This window comes from Monodon monoceros, unplaced genomic scaffold (genome assembly GCF_005190385.1).
Source record: "Monodon monoceros isolate NGI ecotype Baffin Bay Population unplaced genomic scaffold, NGI_Narwhal_1 Super_Scaffold_20, whole genome shotgun sequence".
Taxonomy (NCBI): domain Eukaryota; kingdom Metazoa; phylum Chordata; class Mammalia; order Artiodactyla; family Monodontidae; genus Monodon; species Monodon monoceros.
The window spans coordinates 27,018,286-27,038,151 of record NW_021703777.1 but is presented as its reverse complement, the minus strand read 5'-3'; the positions used below and the strand labels follow the sequence as shown (position 1 = coordinate 27,038,151).

Genomic DNA, 19,866 nt, shown 5'->3' with positions numbered 1-19,866 from the left:
CCTTTGTGGGGCTTCCCTGGTGGCGCAGTGGTTGAGAGTCCGCCTGCCGATGCAGGGGACACGGGTTCGTGCCCCGGTCCGGGAGGATCCCACATGCCGCGGAGCGGCTGGGCCCGTGAGCCACGGCCGCTGAGCCTGCGCGTCCGGAGCCTGTGCTCCGCAGCGGGAGAGGCCACAGCAGTGAGAGGCCCGCGTACCGCAAAAACAAAACAAACAAAACTTTTGTGCACAAATTTGTAAAGCCTTAATTGAAAATGAAGGTAATTTTATATCTTAAAATTTATGCAATCTGACCTATTAGGGAGCACAGTTTGTCGCAGAGAGCCCCTAACTTTAAACAAAAGCCATCGTGGGCTGTGAATCTGCTGTGGCCAGCGGTGGGGGGTTGGGTGGAGGCCCCAGGGTTGTGCACCCTTGGCTAAAGTAGCTGCCCTTTCTGAATACAGCAGGCTCGTTCTTGGGTCAAGTATGACTGCATTTCTAAGACTGAAAGGGCTCTCGGGCCCAAAGGATCCAGCTGCACATTTAGGGATCATTAGCTAAGAACTAAGTCTCCGCCACTGAGCCAGCCGGCCACTGTATGCCAAAGCAGTAAAAATTATGCATAACGATGCATATATAATTAGGGGTTTGTTTACGTCTGTATGACCAATGTCCCTTTATGTTAAAGTCAGCTCCGACATACTTTTTGATAAACGGCGAATGTATCCAGACTAAAATGACTTGATTACATGTATCTCTGGCACTTTAATTCCAAGTCATGCAATCGCTGGTGCAGCATTTTTCTTGGAAGTAAAACAGTGGCTTCCCAAACAGCACTGGCTAAGAGAAGATTAAGATATGATCTCTTAACGTTCAGTATAGACCAAGCCTGGATCCAAAGCACAGTGAGAGATGGGGCAGAGTAGCAGGTACCTAGCTGCACACCACCCCATCACCGAGTGGTTTAAATCAGCCATCATTTATTATTCTCATGAGTTAGCTAGCGGGGGGGGGGAGTTCTGCTGACCTGGGCCAGGCTTGGCTGGGTTGGACTGGTCATGCAGCCAACTGGTCTGAGATGATTTTGCTCCATGTGGCCTCCCCTCTTCCAGCAGGCCAGCCTGGACATATTTTCATGGTAGAAGAAGCAAGGCTCTAAGACAGTAGAAAGGGTTAGCACTTCTCAAGCTTCTGATGGTATCAAGTTTGTTTCCGTCCCTTTGGCCAAAGCAAGTTATGAGGTCAAGCCCAGAGCTGACATGGCAAAGGCTCCACACAAGGGCATGGATCTGGAGAGGGGTGAAATTTGGGATCATTCAACCAATGTACCACGCACAATTTAGGTATTTTTTTTCATAGAATGTATGTTGCCAAGACAGTGATTTCCAAGTTTTCCAAATTCTGAAAAAGCCATTTCTTTGGATCTTCATGCCCTGGTCCAGCCTGGTCCAGAGAGGGTCATGGTTCTTGTGAAAACTGGCTTGAGCTGAGTCGGATCGTGTTCCGCCCACTCTCTGAGATGCTCCACCTGCAGCCGCTAAGCCCTCCAAGGAAGGAAAAATTCAGAAACTGACGCATGGTACCAAGCAGCCTAAAGGAATCCCATGCACTTACTGCCCATCCAAAATGCAGTCTCTCTTTGGGCAAAAATCAAAAGTCTACTTTCCAGTCAAGCTGATATTCTGATAGGAAAGAATTCTCCAAGGTACTCCACCCAGCAGATTGATATACTTTTAGCCAGACATTAAAGCATTAAGAGAATGTGCCGGGTTACCCAAATAGGGGAGCAGTAAGGTACCACCCAGGCCAGTCAAGGAAAAAGAGTGCTGACAAGCATCAGAGAAGACACTTGCAGAGCTAGGAGACAGAAAGCTGTTTGAGGACACTCTCCTGGAATAACTTCCCTCCCAGAGGAGGGAGGAAAGAAAGTCGGGTAGCTCAGGAAGATTCAAAAAGTCACGCAGGACTCTGGCTGAGGAAGGGGTCACCAAACCTGGCTGTGAGAGTCGTAAGGGGAGACCCAGTGAGAAGGGGCCCAGCACAAAAGCGAATGGGGAACGGAGACAAGGTCAAGATGAAGGAGGCAGCGTGTGCCCTTGGAAAGGCAGAGAAAGGGCGAACAATATAGGGTAGAGGGAAAGGACAAGGCATGGCCTTGGAGAAGGTACGCTGGAGGGAAGCAGGCATAGCTAGGAGATGAAAAGGGGGGCAGAGACTAACCCCACCCCCCAACATGGTACCCTGCGGCTACCCTCTCCCATCTTCCCCGGTTACTAAACCGTATTTCTTGCCAGGTACCCTTGAGGCACTTAACGTCACCATTTGTCCCAACCTCCCGGTGAAGTCGGTGCCACTCTCTCCATTTCACAGAAGAAACTGGTGCACAAAGGGGTGAAGTGAACTCGTCCAAGGTCACCAAGGTAGAAAACAGTGAAAAAAGAATTTCAAAATAGGTTGTTTTTTTAACTCAAAACACGTACTTTAGTCACTGTATTTGTTTCCTAGAAATGTCGTAACAAGGAACTACAAACTGGGGGCAGGGCGGGGGGTGGAGGCACTTAAAATCAACAGAAATGTCTTGTCTCCCAGTTTGGGAGGCTAGAAGTCTGAGATCAAGAGGTCATCAGGCTTGGCTCCTTCCAAGGCCATGAGGAAAGCATCTGTATCTGGCTCCTCTCCTTGGCTTGTACGTGGCCATTTTCTCCCTGTGTGTCTTCACACTGCCTTCCCTCTGTGCTTGTTTCCGTGTCCAAATTTCCCGTTTTCATAAGGCCACCAATCATATTGGATTAGAGCCCAACCCTACTGACCTCATCTGAACTAATTACATCTGCCATGATCCTACTGCCAAATGAGGTCACATTCTGAGGTACTGAAGTTAGGGCTTCAACATACGAATTTTGGGAGGTGGTGCACAATTCAGCTCATAAGAGCCATTGTCCCCTACCGGCCCCCAGGGGCAAGATGGTAAGAGCAGAAAGACCACGGCTAGCTTACTGAATCTAAACAAAGCTCTCTGCTCGAGAGCCTCTGTTAAAATGAGATGATTTCCCCTGGCTCAGTCAGTCCCCGTAAAGAAAGAATGAGTTGAATGCCCACCACCGGTACGGACAATCCCTTGCTTTCCCCACCCAGACTCCCAACTACAGACGTTCCTACTACTACAAAGAAAGGGGGGTTACAGCACCCCCTAGGCCACTTGGCTCTGATCTCACCTGGCATCTCCTTTCCAAGCACAGAGACCACCAGGGCCAGCCTTGGGGTGACACCATCAAATGCAAGCCCCACCGCAAGAAACAAAATCTGAGCGCCCTCTTTTGCCCAAACCCCACGGCCCCGTCGTGCGCCTCTGAATGAACACAGGCCGAGACCTGGTCTAAGCAACTGGTGGGGCTGCGGGTCCTGAGCGTGAGGGAGGCAGGGCCGTTGCTCAGCCAGCCTTCAGATGCTCAGGGGATTGGCCGCACCCACGCAGCAAAAACACAGAAAAACCTATCACCCCATCCCCCCATTTCTCCTCTGGGGAAATGAAGATGATCTGCCAGTTAAGGGAACACTTCCGGATCCGGTCACTAAGTACACTTTGGACCAGGCCCAGAGGGAGGCTCCCTAGCTGGGGGCTGTGGCCAACCTGGCCACACTGGTCCTACCTGCAGGGGAATACACCCCTGGCTCCCCTCTGGCGTGACCCCGTTCTTCCTGAAACAACCACAGGAGGGGTTGGCAGGGCTGGGGCTTGGGGAGCCCTTGCAGCCAGTGCTGTCCTGAGGCTTCACCCTTGCCACACTGTCATCCTACAGAACACAGCTGCCCCGACAACAAAGAGGCAAGTGACACTCACAGCAGTAACAGCATGGGGACTAGCAGTGCTAACTGAGCACGTACTACGTACTGGGCATGGTGCTAACTGAACACGTACTATGTACTGGGCATGCTTCTTGTATTCAGGCACTTCAACCCAAAACCTCTGAGTACCGTTTTCTTTTTAGAAAGCAGGAACAGAATCACAGAGTCAACTTAATTTGCCCCAAACCGCACAGGTAGCCAGACCTCACAGCAATTTTCTTGACCAAGAAAGTGGTGATAAACGCACTTTGGGAGTTAACAACAGTTTGGTGGCAACAGCAGGTTGGGTGCACCCCACGGTGAATGAGCGAAGTCTTCCTCAAGCGAGCAAAGAAATCAAGCCCCAGTGTGGTGGGTCATATTTTTACTGCCCCATGGATATACACCAATTAAGAACACGGCCAGGAAATCTTGCCCAGTGCTAACCTGAGCCCACTCACTGTAACTGCCCATGAGTTTGTATTTTCCCACGGAAATGGGAGAGTTTGCCCCAGGCCAAGTTTTTCTCCTACATCCCTAAGCAGCGGGCAGGGGCAGGAAGTGATAACTCAGAAACACCGGGGACACGGGGGACGATGCCATCCCCACCCCCTGGTCAGGCTGGCCCTTGGCCTTAGGGCCGGCCATTGTCATGGGGCCCTGGGTTCTTCAGCAGCCCCAAAACCCTCCACTGGGCCTGCAATCCAGTATTTTAAATTATGCTGCACTGAGAGTGTCCTTACTTTTTTTAGGTAGAACGTGGATACTTTTCAACGGGCCTGTTCCCCTCTACACACCTGACCCCAAACTTGACACCTTACCTGGTCCAGGGGAGGCGAGTTCCAAACTGATAACCAGCGCTCTGGAATCATCTCACCTGGGGAAGAGGCGACGGACACATCCTTCCTGTGACAATCTTAGGGGAGAACTGTGACAGGCCGAGGAGCCTCCCATGGGGAAGACAGACATGCCGGGCCCCCAGAGCGGGCCCTGGGGCAGGGCTGGCTTCACAATCCTGAGGCCCCTAGAAATGAGCTCCACATCCCAGGGACTCCAGGTCAGGGGACAGAGAAGTTCCCCCTTCCCGGAGAGGTCGGTTTAGCCTGTGCCTGGGAGTCGGAGACTGACAAGACAAACAACAAAGCATCCATTGCAGGGGCGTGGCTGAGGTTCCTCCAGGACCGGTCCGAATGCCTGACCCGCCGCCCTGCAGCCCGGCTTAAATCCAGATGGAGACGTGAGCGTCAAGGCCTGGAAAACATAGGGAGTGTGGGGTGGGGACAGGGCTGTACACTGAAGGTCACTGGGAGGGAGGGTCTCACACACAAAGCCCTGGGGGGCAGCGCCCCAGCCCCATCCTGGCCCGGGTTCCTGCAGGACACGCGGGAGAGGCCAGCTGAGGCAGTGGAGCGGGCCCGCCAGGATCTCACCCGTCAGAGAAGACCGCTGCCCCCAGAAACATGCCCCGCTCCGAAGCAGCAAGGCTCCTGGGTGACCCATCCTGCCTGTGAGTGCACACGTGCCAACACCAGGGGACAGTGCATGCCCATCCACCGGCTGCCAGATCGTGAAATGTTACAGAGTGAGTGAATTCCACAGTCTCTTCCCCACGCGAGGACACAGATCCAATAGTAAATTATATTTTATTTCATGTACAGAGAGCTCAGGGCTGAAAGGTGATGGTTGGGGAAACAGCACACAGGTGAGCAGCATGGAGGAGAAAGCCTGCTGTGAGTCCACCGGTGCCCTAAGCCCAGTGAGTGTGGGGTCCCCAGGGCAGCTGTCCATACGGCAAGGAGCCTCTGTCCGCTGCCCTCTGGGTTTAGACCAAGGCACCGCCCGCCCGCGGCAGCCCCTCCATGACACCAGAGTTAAGGGCACGTCCTGCAAACGCAGTTCCCTTTCAGGTGTGCGGGGGGGGTGTCCGGTGGTGTGGCCGCCAGTGGGGCAGGCGGGCCGGCAGAAGGCTGCCCTTCCTCTCGCTCTGCAGACAGGAAAATTAAAACTCACGAGTCCCAAGGCTTGAAAATGCAGTCCATCCTGTTAACCTGGACATCCTTCTCCCGCTGCACATATCCACACAGCCCTACGCAGCTCTGTGCCGTGCGTCCCCTCTCCCCCCACGTCTAGCAGTATTAAACCACCCCCCCCACCCCTGGAGTGCCAGTCCGTGATCTGTCATTGCCGTGTGTCCAGGTGGCTGTGGGTTCACCTGGGGGGAAGACGGTGCTCACACCCCACAGGCAGGTCCTCGGGGGCCAGGGTCTGCAGCGGGGCCCTCACGGGCCAGTTGCTACAGAAGCTTGACGTAATTCTGTGGAATCAGGCCCCTCTTGCCATTCAAAGTCCCTTCCAGCCAGCCAGGTTCTCTTGAGGTTTGCACTGAAAAGGAAGAGAAATCCTTTTTACCAAAATGCTCCCAGGTACTTTCCGCCTGGGAACTCACCGCACCGCTGTGGGTCTTAAAGGCTCAACCAACACCGAAACGGGGGCCATTCCTGGGATGTCTGGTTACAAATCTGCACAAGAGTTATTTATAGGTACCCCCCTGGTCACCCCAGCCTTCACCTGTCTTCACGCCACAGCCTCCTAACCGGTCCCCCAGCTTCCGGTCAGGTTCTTCCCAATCCACGGTGCACAAAGGAGCTCAATGAACCTTCCAGAACACACAGCTGGACACGGCACTGCCCTGCATAACATCCACTGTCTGTAGGAACAAACCCAAGCTTGCCCGGGCACCTGGCCCTGCCACCTCCTGAGCCACCAGTCACTCGCCCACAAGCACATCATGCGGGTCACCCACAGAGAATCATCCAGAGAAAGCCCCGGCCGAGCCTCTAAACCTCTGTACCTGCAGCGCCAGCTGAGCCTCTAAACCTCTGTACCTGCAGCGCCGCCATCTGCTGACATGCCTTTCCCGACTTCTTCACTGGGGAATTCTTCCTCGTCAGAGACCCCAGATGCCCTGTCCTCTGGGGAGTCTTCCTCGGCCATTCTCGGCACTTGCCAAGCCTCACCGGCATCATCTGGGCACCTGTCTGACTGCCACCTGGACGGGGAACTCCTGAGGGCAAGGCGAGACCTTCCACAGCTGGGCACAGTGCCCAGCACGTTCCACAGAGCCATGACGGACACACAGGACAGTGACCACAGGCTAGACAGCAAAGGGCACAGGGTCCAAACATTCATCACCAGGGTTTAGAAGCATCCAGTAACCCCCAGCTGTGGGCAGGCCCCGACTCAGGCCTCGGCCATGGCCAGGAGCCGATGTGGCAGCCGTGCATGTAGAAGAAAGGGGAGGCGCGGGCTAGATCAGCAGACCAAGTCGGGAGCTGGCCAAGCAAGGCAGCCATGACCGCAACCCATCAGAAGACGGCTGACTGTGTAGCTGGAACCCAGCACACACGTCCACGTGCCCAATACACAAACGCTTCACGGAACAGTACTTCCTCACTATGTGTGATGCACTCTTTTCTATTATTTTTCAGTGCTGATGGCAACTCAGCAAATGGGGTTCATAACCCACTCCTGTGTAGCAACCCACAGTCCAACCTCTGCATGGCTGGTCCTCTGCTTTCCTCCCCGTTTATGCCTGGACAACCCTCCTTGCCCTTCAGATACCAGCTGAGGTATCCCCTCCCTCCGAGACCACTCCCAATGCTCCAGATCAGGTCAGAGCCACCATACGTGCCCCCTACTCATCCCCCCCCCCCCCCACACACACACACAGGACCCTCCCTCCTAGTCTAGACCAGGATGATTTGCTGAAAGGATGAATAAACAAATGAACCAGAGATGCGCCCTCCAGGTGACCTGGTGGCACCCCTTTCTTCGCACCCTTTTACCCCGACATCGTTCCTCACAGCAGGGTTTTTAAAGGGCTCTCACTTAATCCCACGCTGGCAATGCCATCGGAGCACGGCCCCTGTTGGGGAAAAGGACTGGATTCTATGGGAAAGGCACCCAGGGGTCGTGCAATGCGGGGTGGGGGTCCGGGGGCCGAGTAGATCCTTTCCTCAAACACTCAGGGAGGTAGTGACCATGGGAGAGGAATGAGGACCGAATCCGCTCGTCCCCGCATGCTGGGATGCCACCTGGCCACCATCTCCCGTGCGGACAGGGCAGGTCGGTAGCTCCACGCCCCACACCAAGAGGCTGCTCACTGAAGACTCCCACGACACACGGCAAAGAGTACAGCACTCACTTGGCACACACTGGGGAGCACTAACCTTGTGCCAGCTACCGCCTACGCCATAGACCCTGTCCTGCCACTAACGAGCTGCATTGGCCCCGGGCAAGGCTCACATCCTTAAGAACCTGATGAGTATGTGATGACGGTCACACCAATACCGCCTGCTATCATCGTCTTTTCTACTTGCGGTAAAATATATGTAACATATGTGTGGAGATATGTAACCACTGGAACCGTGTTTAAGTGTACAGTTCAGTGGCATTAAGTACATTCACAATGCTGTATAACCATCACCCCTCTCCATTTCCAGAACTCCTTCATCTTCCCAAACTGAAATTCTGTCCCCATTAAACACTACCTCCCCACTCCCCCTCCCCAAGCTCCTGGTAACCTTTATTCTATTTTCTGTCTTCATGAGCATATGCCTACTACAGATATTTCGTATCAGTGGAATCATACAATCCGTGTCCTTTGGTGACTGGGTTATCTCACTTAGCATAATGTCCTCCAGGTTCATCCATGTTGCAGCATGTGTCAGAATTTCATCCCTTTTATGGATGAATACACTATTATATGTACAGACCACATTTTGTTTATCCATTCGTCTGTCGGCGGACATGTGGGCTGTTCCTACCTTTTGGCTATTGTGAATAATGCAGCTATGCACATGGGTTTGTACAAATCTGTTTGAGTCTCTGCTTTCAACTCTTTGGGCTACATATCCAGAAGAGGAATTACTGGACTACGTGGTAATTCTATGATTAATTTCTGAGGACCTACCCCACTCTTTTCCACAGTAGCTGCACCATTTTACATTCCCACCGGCCATGCACTGGGGTACCAATTTCTTCACATCCTCACCAACACTCGTTATTTTCCGTATCTTTGATAACGACCATCCTAATAGGTTGTAAGGTGGTATCTCACGGTGGTTTCTCCATGGCCTCCTGATTTACCATCCCATAACAAGGACACTGAGCTAGGGACAAGAATACTTTGTGAGAAGCTTTCTCCAGAACAGAATCTGGTCTCAGCTTGGGGTATTTTTTAGCATGATGTAAACAATATGAATGACAAATATCTAAACCATCATTACACAACAAATAGCAGGAACCCACACTCAACTCAAGAACTGCAGCCGACATGGACGCCTCCGTCCTGGGCTCATTCCTGTGTCCTGCCCTCCCCCCTCACACCCTCCCCCTGCTCCAAGGGGATAGGCAGCTTCAATGGTGTGTTTCTCACTGTCTTACCCCAGCGATGGTTCAAACACAGGTTCATCACGTACGTTTATATCCCTAATAATATCTACTTATTTTGTTTGTTTGTGAGTTGAACCAGAATCATATACTACAGAAGCTTCTTGCACTTAATTTTTTTTTACTTAAAATGAGTTTCTAAGATTCCCTCATGTTAGGGATATATATAAGAACACAATTGTTAGGTTGTGGGGTCTATAAGAGGGTCAACTTTCTAAGATAATGGCAAGCTGTCTTCCAAGGATTGCTCTTTATATATCTGAGGACTTTAAAATGAATCACCAGCAGCTTTTAAAGATGAATCTGGGCCACACCTGCTCCCCAAACAATGGACAGATCCTGTCTCCAGGTTAGAAATGAACAAAGTCTGGCAAACAAGGCAGCCAGTCTCCCTGCCCAGAGAGAGCCAGACCTTGGAAATCCTAATGCCGGGCAGCCCTGGGGACGGAGACCACTCGCTGCTTGGACTGGTGGGTCCGGCAGCTGCAGGGCTACCTATCGGGAAAGAGAGCAGAACTGACTGGTCACCAAGGTAACGTATTTCTGAGGTTCCCCAGGCCCAGAGAAAAGGGCACTGGCCTCTGGCTGACACACGCACATCAGCTGCCCTGAGACCTTACACACGGCGCCCCCTGGAGGATATGGGAGGCACTGCCCCAGAACAATGGCTAAGCATTAGTGCGTCTACTATAGAAATGAATCTTCAGCTTAGAATTTAAACTCAAGTCCAGGCCCACACGGTAAGAGCGAAGAGCAAGGGACAGTTATGGGGCAAGGTGATTACTAAAGATCCCTTTCCCTTCCACACTCTGGGTCAGGATTTCCTACTGTTGTATATGTTCGCAACCGCGTGACTACTGACAATGCGGCCCAGGGGCCACTTTGACCTGGATTTTGTCTACTCCAAAGGCCACTGAATGGCGTAAGCCAATTTCCTTTGTTGCCTGCACGAGGGACAAGAACGGCTGGCCAGGCAAGAGCAAGAGCATTTATGGTAGCTGGAAGACTCCAGATGGACACAGAAAAAAACGTCTTAGGCATTTCAGCGACGCTAAGTATCCCTGGTCTGCAGGAAGGACATGTTCCCAGCGACACTCCAGTGGCTGAGCTATAAACAGTGGCCGCCTGGAGCAACGGCAGCTGAGGCCAGGGGAGCTGCTGCTCCGGCCCGGCCTGCGTCCGGCATCGGAAGGGAAGAGCCGCAGCCGTTCAAAGAGAGGCATCACTAGACGTGCTCCGAGCAAACACTTCTAACTAGTTATCAGGTCTCTGCTAAGAGATCAACTGTGCACAGAAGATGAAGGTACAAACACCCAGAAAAGAATAAATCCTGCTTAAGGGTCTTCCATTTCCTGTGACCTTTAAGAACCACCCTAAGAAACAGTAAGTCTGGGGATGTGGGCTCCGATCGTGGTCCCCGTGCGTATCTTTGGCAACAGGAGTGGGATGCAGGGGCTGCAAGGCAAGGAGCTCACATCAAATGAGATGTGCACGTGCTCCTGCATGGGGAAGGTGTCAACACATCAACAAGCGTCTCTAGAGCAGCTGGCCTGGGGGAGGAGCTGAGGACGCCAGCACCACAGAGCCCGGAATCTGAGTGGCATGTGCCTTGGCTCAAAACGAAGCCGGGGGCACAGTGCGCCAAGTGAGGCTCCAAGGTCGGCAACATCCTCCACAATGTCTGTGCTGCACACGTGACCCCAAATGCTGCCCTGACACATCACCACACGTGTGGACATCCTTGTGGATTAGGATGGAGAGGGTGATGCAGAGAGAACTTAAGGAACTTGTCCAGGGCCACAGAGCAAGTGGAAAAGCCAACTGACCTCAGGCAAAATAAGTGCAGAGTTGATAGCTACCTGCTATCAATCACTCTCCTGTTCCCGAAACACACTGAGATATGTGTGTGTATACATGCATATGAGTATATACAGAGAGACAGACAGACAGACAGACAGACACACACACACACACACACACACACACACACACACACCCCTACGCACACACTATTTTTCTTAGGAGGTCTCCTGCAAGTCACTGAGGGACTTTAAAAGTGCAGAACTTCAGCGTCCCGCGTCAGACATCTACCGGCCTTTCCCAATATCCAAGTTGGCAGAACCGGATTTGATTGGGTTCCTGACCCCCATTCCCACGTCTGCGTGCCCAGAGGAGAAGCCCCTGGACCCAGTGTGGTGCTGATTGATCTGAAGTCCTGGCTGGCAATGACTTTAAGGGGAGCACATGACCTCATTCTTGCTATTGAGACGTGAGAGCAGGTCACCTAGGAAGGATGTTCTGAAAGAGTTTTCTCATGCTTCAAAAAAGAACACAAGGATGAGGCAACCCCCTTCTGCTAGGGTTGAGTGTGGCCATGAGGCCTGGAACTGGGACAGCCATCCCACCCGCACTGGGGAAGCAGCCAGGGGCCCCTGTCCATAAGCAGAGATGGAAACACTGCGGTCTTGGGTGACATCTTTGAAAAGGTGATTAACCAGCCCCTGGAGCTCCCCACGTGCAGACTTCTTAGTGCGTGAGCGAACTCGCTTTCGTGACTGATTTAACCCGCTCTATCTGTTACTTGCAGCCAAAGGCATTCTAATAGATACACCTTCCACCAAGGTAAGTATCACATGAACAACACTGTGTTCTGAGGCCCCGAACAAATCTGACCAGCCACACGGCGCCAAAATTCACCCTCATTTCCTAAATGGCGGGTTTCGGTGCTCTCCGCTCTCCCTTCTGCCATGTGGGTGCCCGCACACGACAGGCCTGGAGGAGGGCAGCTAGCTGACCCTCCTGCCAAAACGGCATGCATGTATGTTATGGTGACGAGAGGACTGTTCTTGCTTCTACTCCAAGAGCAAAATTTCTCCACGAAGTATAATTCTGTCATATGTGGGGTTTTTTGTTGTTTGTTTTCTGACACTATCAGGAGTCTCTGGCTCTCCAGAGTACGTATCACACAGATATAGAAATCTACTCTACATGAGGCAACTTGCTTTCTAAAAAACAATAATCAGTTCATGCCGCATTACTGACAATACAGCACCAGGCGTTGTGTTGATACACTCCACACATTCCAAACATTCTGGCTAACCAACCATTCCATTCCAAGCATCAAAGGTTCTCGCTGCCTCTCCAGAGCCCTTTTGGGCAGCTCCGCCCCCACACAACATCACTGTTTCCATAGCAACCAATGAATTTCATAATGAGGAGGACGGGGAAGGCAGAAATCAAGGGGGAGGGAAGAGATGTACACTGAACCATGGGAGGAATTTGTGCAATCTGAAGCCGGGCATAGCTCCTCAATGCTTGTGTGTGACTATTAAACACGCAAACAAAAATCTATACCCTGGTTTCAGTATGCAGAATCAATACCCGTATCTAGAGATTCATGCACTATTCAAACAAGTGAAACTCATGTAAAGCAAAAGAACGGTAAGGGAATGATAAACCAAAATTGGTTGACAAAGCACTTGTCTGTAGCCCAGAGCTGGTGAACCTGAAGCATTTAGGAGGCTAGGGTGGGGACGATGAGGGAGGAAAACAGAGGATGCAAATCACAAACATTTCTTGACTCCAAGTGGCACCGGCTTCTCTACATCAGGAGAAAGATATCCCAAACGAAGACCCTCAAGAGTTACAAGAGCTGGAGAATAACCAAGATTAAAGCGCAAGTGGGCACCCACAGCCCCCTGGCGTTCGGTTCCTGGGAGCCAGGTGGGCAGGCTCTCGCCCGTCCAAAGCATCAAGGGACAGACTTCTACTCCTGACAAACCCACAGCCAGGGACCGCCTGTGTGCTCTGGGTGGTAGACCCTCTGCGCCGGCAGAAGACAGCCTCCCACAAAGCTCCCACGAACACTTACCATCCTCAAAAATCGCTCCTATTTCAAAAGACAATTCCGAGCTGTGTTCTGCTTCACACGGGTACACTGCCCGGGCCTTCCGGCTGATGACGCTGAAGAGGGAACATGCAAGGCACCGAGTGAAACATGAGAAACCTCACCTTTCCCCCGCCCACATTGCCCGAACCTCATTTCTATGTCACCAGCACAGCAGCTCCTTCCAAAAAGGAAATCAGCGGGAAAGGGAACATTGGGCAAACCACAGCACTTGACTGTCAAGTAAATGACAGGTTTCAAACCCCAATCTTTCTTTAGGGAGCCTCTCCGAGAAGCTTTCCCTGAACCTCTTCACCTACTTCTCCTCTCCGCTCAGTGGGATGCCCTTCCCTCTCACTCAGCGTTATTAGAACCACAGGGCATGTTTATTTCTGAAGCATTTCGGTTTATCTATTAAGGAAAAGCACCGGTGTCTTGAGACCGAAGGCGAGGCATTGAAGGGCAGAGGCACACGGACAGTAAGTGGCTCCAGCCACGCACCTCGGACACCCATCTGTCTACAGTGACGCTCTGCTTTCACGCCACCCTGGAAGGGGCTCATTGCTCTCAGCTGGGTCTCGCCCCCAAAAGGTGCATCAGGCGTGGCTTCTCAACACTTGTCAAAACATCCTGTGTGTTCTTGTGGGAAAAGAACACAGTGGGGAAGGATGGAAAGCAGGCTGTCAGCCAGATGCACACCGAGGCAGAAAGCAGCAGCCCACCTCACCGGAGCAGGGGAAGCCACTGATGGGGAGAAGAGCCTCGGCCTGCTGTCCTGGAGGAAGGGCTTTGCTAAAGGGTCAGCACCTCTGGCCTCTGCACCACTGGCCCATTAAAGAGCTGTGTTAATTACAGTTTCCAGTGCCCCATTTACCTTCCTTTAAAACAAACCATGTGCTTTCTATTCACGTATAAAAAGTTCTTGCAAAATACGTGGTTTCACAAATGCACAACCAGCACCAAAAAGAGTAGGTTCAAGCAGGTCTCACATAAGGCAAATCTCTAAGAATGTACTTGAACCTTTAAGTCTAAGGCAAGGTTGCAAATGTTGTCCACGAAGTCCAGGAGACCGGAAACTTCTTCCATGTGGGGAGCACAAGAAGTTGCTCAGGTTGATCAAGCCCCTCTGTGTGCCACCCTCACATTCTACATCACACTCCAAATCACGTACCTTTCAGGTGGCCTGTCCGCTACGGCGGCAGGAAGAGAGAGGGGGAAAGACGACAGCTTGGGTGAAGGAGGTGTAACGGCCGGGTTGCAGCTCGGTGTGCTTGGTGACTGAGGGTTAAGCCACTGGACCGTGGATGATCGGGCCTGGCTTGGGCTAAGTGTGGAAGTTTGAAGAACAGGATTAATAGTATAAAGGCCACGGAACACCAAATACATGACACCCCATCCCTCAATGGCTAGGGTGATAGTTCCTTTCTCTCTCCTGATGACTGAAAGGGACAGAGTCCTCTCCACCTCCTCCCAGGTCTGTAGCCCCAAGAGCCACACCCCAAAACTAGAGATGCCTCATTGTACTTCTTCAGGTTTGTGGAGAAGATCTAGTCTTGTCCAACCTAGCAGCATACTGGTGCACTAATTACAACACCAGAATCCAACGGCCAAGACTAGTTGCTTGGACTTTTGAGGTATTCATGTTTTCTGCTTATAAGGAGAGTCAAAAGAATCTACAATCAAGCCCATGACCTACAGCTCTAAATATTCAACAGTGGCCTTTTAATGTCTAAATTGGTACAGCCATTACGGAGAACAGTACGGAGATTCCTTAGAAAACTAAAAATAAAACTACCATATGACCCAGCAATCTCACGACTGGGCATATACCCAGAGAAAACCATAATTCAAAAAGACACATGCACCCCAATGTTCATTGCAGCACTATTTACAATAGCCAGGACATGGAAGCAACCTATATGTCCATCGACAGACAAATGGATAAAGAAGATGTGGTCCGTATATACAATGGAATATTACCCAGCCATAAAAAGGAACGAAATTGGGTCAATTGTTGAGACGTGGATGGATCCAGAGACTGTCATACAGAGTGAAGTAAGTCAGAAAGAGAAAAACAAATATCGTGTATCAAGGCACATGTGTGGAATCTGAAAAAATTGGTATAGACGATCTTATTTACAAAGCAGAAATAGAGACACAGGCATAGAGAAGAAAGGTATGGATACGAAGCGGGGATGGGATGAACTGGGAGACTGCGACTGACATATATACACCATTGATACTATGCATAAAACAGATAACTAATGAGAACCTACTGTATAGCACAGGGAACTCAACTCAATGCTCTGTGGTGACCTAAATGAGAAGGAAATCCAAAAAAGAGGGGATATACGTATACGTATAGCTGATTCACTTTGCTGTACAGTAGAAACTAACACAACATTGTAAAGCAACTACACTCCAATAAAAAAATAAAGCTCTTTCATCTGGTCATATACATGTGGCAACTCAGAACAGAATGCCACTGGGAATCAAGATTCCTGCAGAGTGGACCAAAGACTAGCCTTTAAGGGAGAAACCAATGAACAGTAAATCTTTGGTGACCTTAACATTCCCTAATAGTTGCCAATTTTGAAAATAAGTTAATGTAAAAAGGTCAGTAGACAGACTCATGGAGGGGCTTCTAAACGTGGAGGGTTCGATAAATACATGTTGATCTGAATAAATTATTCTTCAATGATTTCAAAACTGGAGGCTCGTGACTATGGTCTACGAAGCTTGCTTTAAAAGCACAGTGCTGAAAGCTTCTCGTTTTACTCAAGTACGTTTTCGACACATATGTATTCAATGCTGCTATACCCCGATGCCCCTCACCTCAAATTCACCCTCTTTGGCTAAAACCAGTTTCTACAAGCAGCTTCCATGTCCTTCCATATTACTGAGTGTTATCTTTGATTCTTCTTCTAAAGCAGAACTAACACCACGTCCTGTCCATTTTTACTGCAAAAAGCTCCCAGGCTGCTCCTTTCTCTATGCTCTCGTCATGAACAGGAGACGATCCCAATCTCACTGCTCACGCCGGTGTCACGGCGGAGCTCTCCTAGCCAAGGCCCTAGCCCCAGGCCTCCCATTCGGCCAGTTCCATCAGCCACATTCAGCCACCTGGGTAAGACCCAGTCCACCCCGTGGGCCTCCCCAGGAACAGGTGTGCTCTCCCAGCTGCCCTGGCAGCCTGGTGGCTCAGGCCACAGCTCTGCTCCCCTGACTTCCCCTCCTCCCCGCTCAGGCTCTTCCGCTCCTCTCATGGCTCCAATCTGTCCCCGCCCCCCGGCTCAGCTCCAGCTGCCTCCTCCAGTTCTTCTCCTCTGGGCTCTCTAAGTCACAGACCTTCTCTGAAGGCCCGTCACACCAATAAACGGGAGGGCCGATCAGCATGAGTTGTTCTGTGTTGGTTTCAGACATTTCTCTCGCCTCTGGGTTGAGAGCAGGTGGGTTAACTCTTTGTGTAGATTCACAAAGCCGGGCAGAGGGCTTGGCACAGGAAGTCTTCAAGCCACATCTGAAGCAGCCAGTTCACATGTGCTAGCACTACAACCGAGTATTATACACCAGGCCTGTGAAATATTGCATTACTGACTTGATAGACATTTAGTACACAGAAGGTTGTCTTTACTCTGATCAGAAAAGGGGGGGGAGGAGGAACATTTTAAAAACATTATTCTCTGAACAGCTTATTTACAATCCCCCTATCCAGCCATTCATTTGGAAGTCATAAAACCTACTTCATACCAAGCGAAGACACCTAGAAATCTCAAGGTGATCTTTATCACCAACAGCAAAAGTCACTCCATTCTTCAACAGAAAATGAAACTTTAATGAGTTCTTCTTACTAATCAGGAAGGGAGAGGATGGCGTGAGTGAAGCTCTGACAGAGAATTTAAGACCATAGTTAGCCAAACAACTGACATGTTATCTCCCAGCAATTACTCAAGGCGTTGGTGGGTGCTGGTGGTGGTGGAGGATGAGGTGGTTTACCCGACCCGAACCAACCCTTCCTGGTCATAAATAGTCAAGTGATGAAACGACGGCCATCTATCTGCTGAGAGGGAGGACAGCTACGGGATGAAGATAAGCTAACAGTGTGCGTATTTATAAGGCTCTTTAAAAGTAAAGGTCATAAATTTTACAGCTATGATCTGCTTCATCCTCACATCTTTCTTTTAAAAAGAAATGTTGGGCTTCCCTGGTGGCGCAGTGGTTGAGAGTCCGCCTGCCGATGCAGGGGACGCGGGTTCGTGCCCCGGTCCGGGAAGGTCCCACATGCCGCGGAGCGGCTGGGCCCGTGAGCCATGGCCGCTGAGCCTGTGCGTCCGGAGCCTGTGCTCCGCAACGGGAGAGGCCACAACAGTGAGAGGCCCGTGTACCGCAAAAAATAAAATAAAATAAAATAAAATGTTTTGTTTTGTTTTTTTGTAAAGGGAAAATACTCCTCCTGGCAAGTGAAAGAATTGTTGGAATAGCAGGTGCAGAAGGTAAGGGCCTATCCTTAGCTCGGCTTTCTCCACCCTGTCCCAAAACAGGAACTCAGAGTCACCCATCCTTGTCCAGAGTCAAGCTCGCAACATGAACCTTTCCTGCTTCTTGGTTTGTTCTCTGTGATTTTTCTGTTTTCTGTCAACACACAGATGTGCTATGTGATCCCACACTCACTGGTTCACCAAGAGAGTCTTTTCAGGCTTCCCACTTAGACCTGAATTTCTGTATTTGAGTCCCTGGGTCTCCCCACAGTATCTCAGAAGCCTCCGCTCGGGACTTCTCTGTGGGCATGAACGTTGCAGACTGGACTATTCACGTTCGCCTCTAATATGGGGAGGAGGTATCCTAAGTCACGTGGAGAACTAAGTCCTGTGAAAGAGGAGACCTGCCCAGCCAAACAAAGTTCAGGAAACGGAGCCAAGGAGCCATGAGGATACAAGAAAATTTCCATGGGCTTCTTCGCTGGGAAGGAGTGGGATGAGGGAGGAAGCAGTTAAATACACTCAAGACCTAAGACCTGAATTCTTGCCTCAGCCAGCAGAGGCCAGATGACGTTTCACAGGTGTCTCCAAAAGCAACCTGCCAACTTTTTTTTTTTTTTTTTTGGAAGGCAAGAAATTGTAAACATGAGTTTCTTTATATAAACCATCTCCTACTTTCCAGAATTTGGGTTATTTTGCTTTTTGGTAATAAGGATCAAAAAATATTTTTTAACTATTTAATTCTTTAAAAGATAATACTTATAATTTTCTCAAAAAGCAGTAAAGTATTCCTTTTAAAGGAGAATTTCTGGCATTGTCTTTCTCTTCTTTGACTTAAAACATTTTAGAGGAACCCTAGGCATTTGGGAAACGGCAGCCCAGAGCAAAGGTCTAGCAGTTTTTCTCAGCCTGGGCCCTCGGTGTGATCTAGCAGTTTTTCTCAGCCTGGGCCTCCGGAGAGAAGGCGTCCTAAGGCATCCGTGTACATAACGAATTAACACCTCTCCTGCATGTCTAGAACTGTTCTAGCTACCCATGTGTTGGGAGACAATTCAATACGGGTCTCTGGTATTTCTGCACTTCTAGTGAGCAAAGGATGGATTATCTTTTCAAGGATGTTTTAGAGCACAGAGCCTTGGAAGATAAAGTTGTGTCTTCCTCTGGAGCGAAGAGCAGGCTTTACTGTCCGTCATAAAAGATGTGTTTTTCCTGAGCTCTGGGTTTCTCTCTTGCTAACACTCCACAGGCAGGTGTTATCTGGGCCACGGGGCATCACCCTGTGGCAACTGGGACTCAGATTAATACTCTGAGGACTGCTACGGCTGTGATGAGTACTGTCCTTTGACTCTGACCAGGAGCCCAATGTCTTCTGCCAGCGTCCTTGGAATCATGGCAGGCCAACGCGGGACCCTGCAAAGCAGAGTCAAATTTCAGATGTCAAAGTTCTTGACAGCATCCTTGGGAGCACTGAGAAAATACCCAGGTCATGTTTTCTATTCTGTGGTTCAGAGGAGAACCCTGGCTAAGAAAGTCTTCGGGTTAACGATCAAAACTGGTAGGTGATCTTAGAATTCAAAAGCCCACATTGCCTGCTAGAACACATGGAATACTTCAAGTGTTCTCTCCTACCACGTCCCAAATTTAAGCATTAAAAAAAAAAAAAACGAAACTATTTAATTCCTTCTTCCTCCTGCCCCTTTAACTATGGATTTTTGATGACCAAGACTGGCGTGATCAGAAACCACTGATTTTATTGAATAAGGAGCTGCTGAGCAATGATAAAACAGCACCTAAAGTGCCATGTTTCCTGAAAGCCAAGCTGTGGTTTGCAAAAATGCAGGCAGAAGTCTACTCTTCCTGAAAAGCTCAGAAACCACATTTACCAAAACAGAAATAAATTACAGAGAAATATGAATCTGTTTCTCTGCTCTCTTCCCAATTTCACACACTAGACTGAAAGCATCATGACTCCTCTCTGTCTTCGGGGCAAAAGAGCCAACCTCCCTTTGAGGAGAAATGTTTCCTTCTCAAAGAAAAGGAAGAAATGGAAACAAGGGGGTTTCACTAGAAACACCGAGATTTCCTCCTGCTAACTCAGAAACTCATCCTCGAAAACTTTCTGACATTGGAAGGCTACCTGGTATTCCTAAGGCAATGGGAAGTCTCCTGCCTGGGGGCGGGGCAGGTGGAGTGGAACACACATTTGTGAAGGTGACGAGCGAATTCTCTCCACTAACAACACTC

General features: G+C 50.3%; 1 protein-coding gene across 4 annotated transcripts in view; it reads right to left on the bottom strand.

Moving 5' to 3' along the window:
* Positions 1–5,961: 5,961 nt before the first annotated feature.
* Positions 5,962–19,866, bottom strand: part of ARHGAP10 (Rho GTPase activating protein 10) — a 334,513-nt gene continuing 320,608 nt past the window's right edge. For 3 of the 4 annotated variants that reach the window (XM_029235052.1, XM_029235053.1, XM_029235054.1), the window contains 3 exons: positions 14,316–14,468; positions 13,130–13,221; positions 5,962–6,189 (listed from right to left, as the gene is read on the bottom strand). In XM_029235052.1, coding sequence (XP_029090885.1) covers positions 6,101–6,189; positions 13,130–13,221; positions 14,316–14,468 — 334 coding nt within the window. In that variant the 3' untranslated portion in view covers positions 5,962–6,100. Of the gene's footprint in view, positions 6,190–13,129; positions 13,222–14,315; positions 14,469–17,750; positions 19,033–19,866 lie in introns of those variants that run through there. The other variant, XM_029235055.1, reaches the window with a different exon arrangement.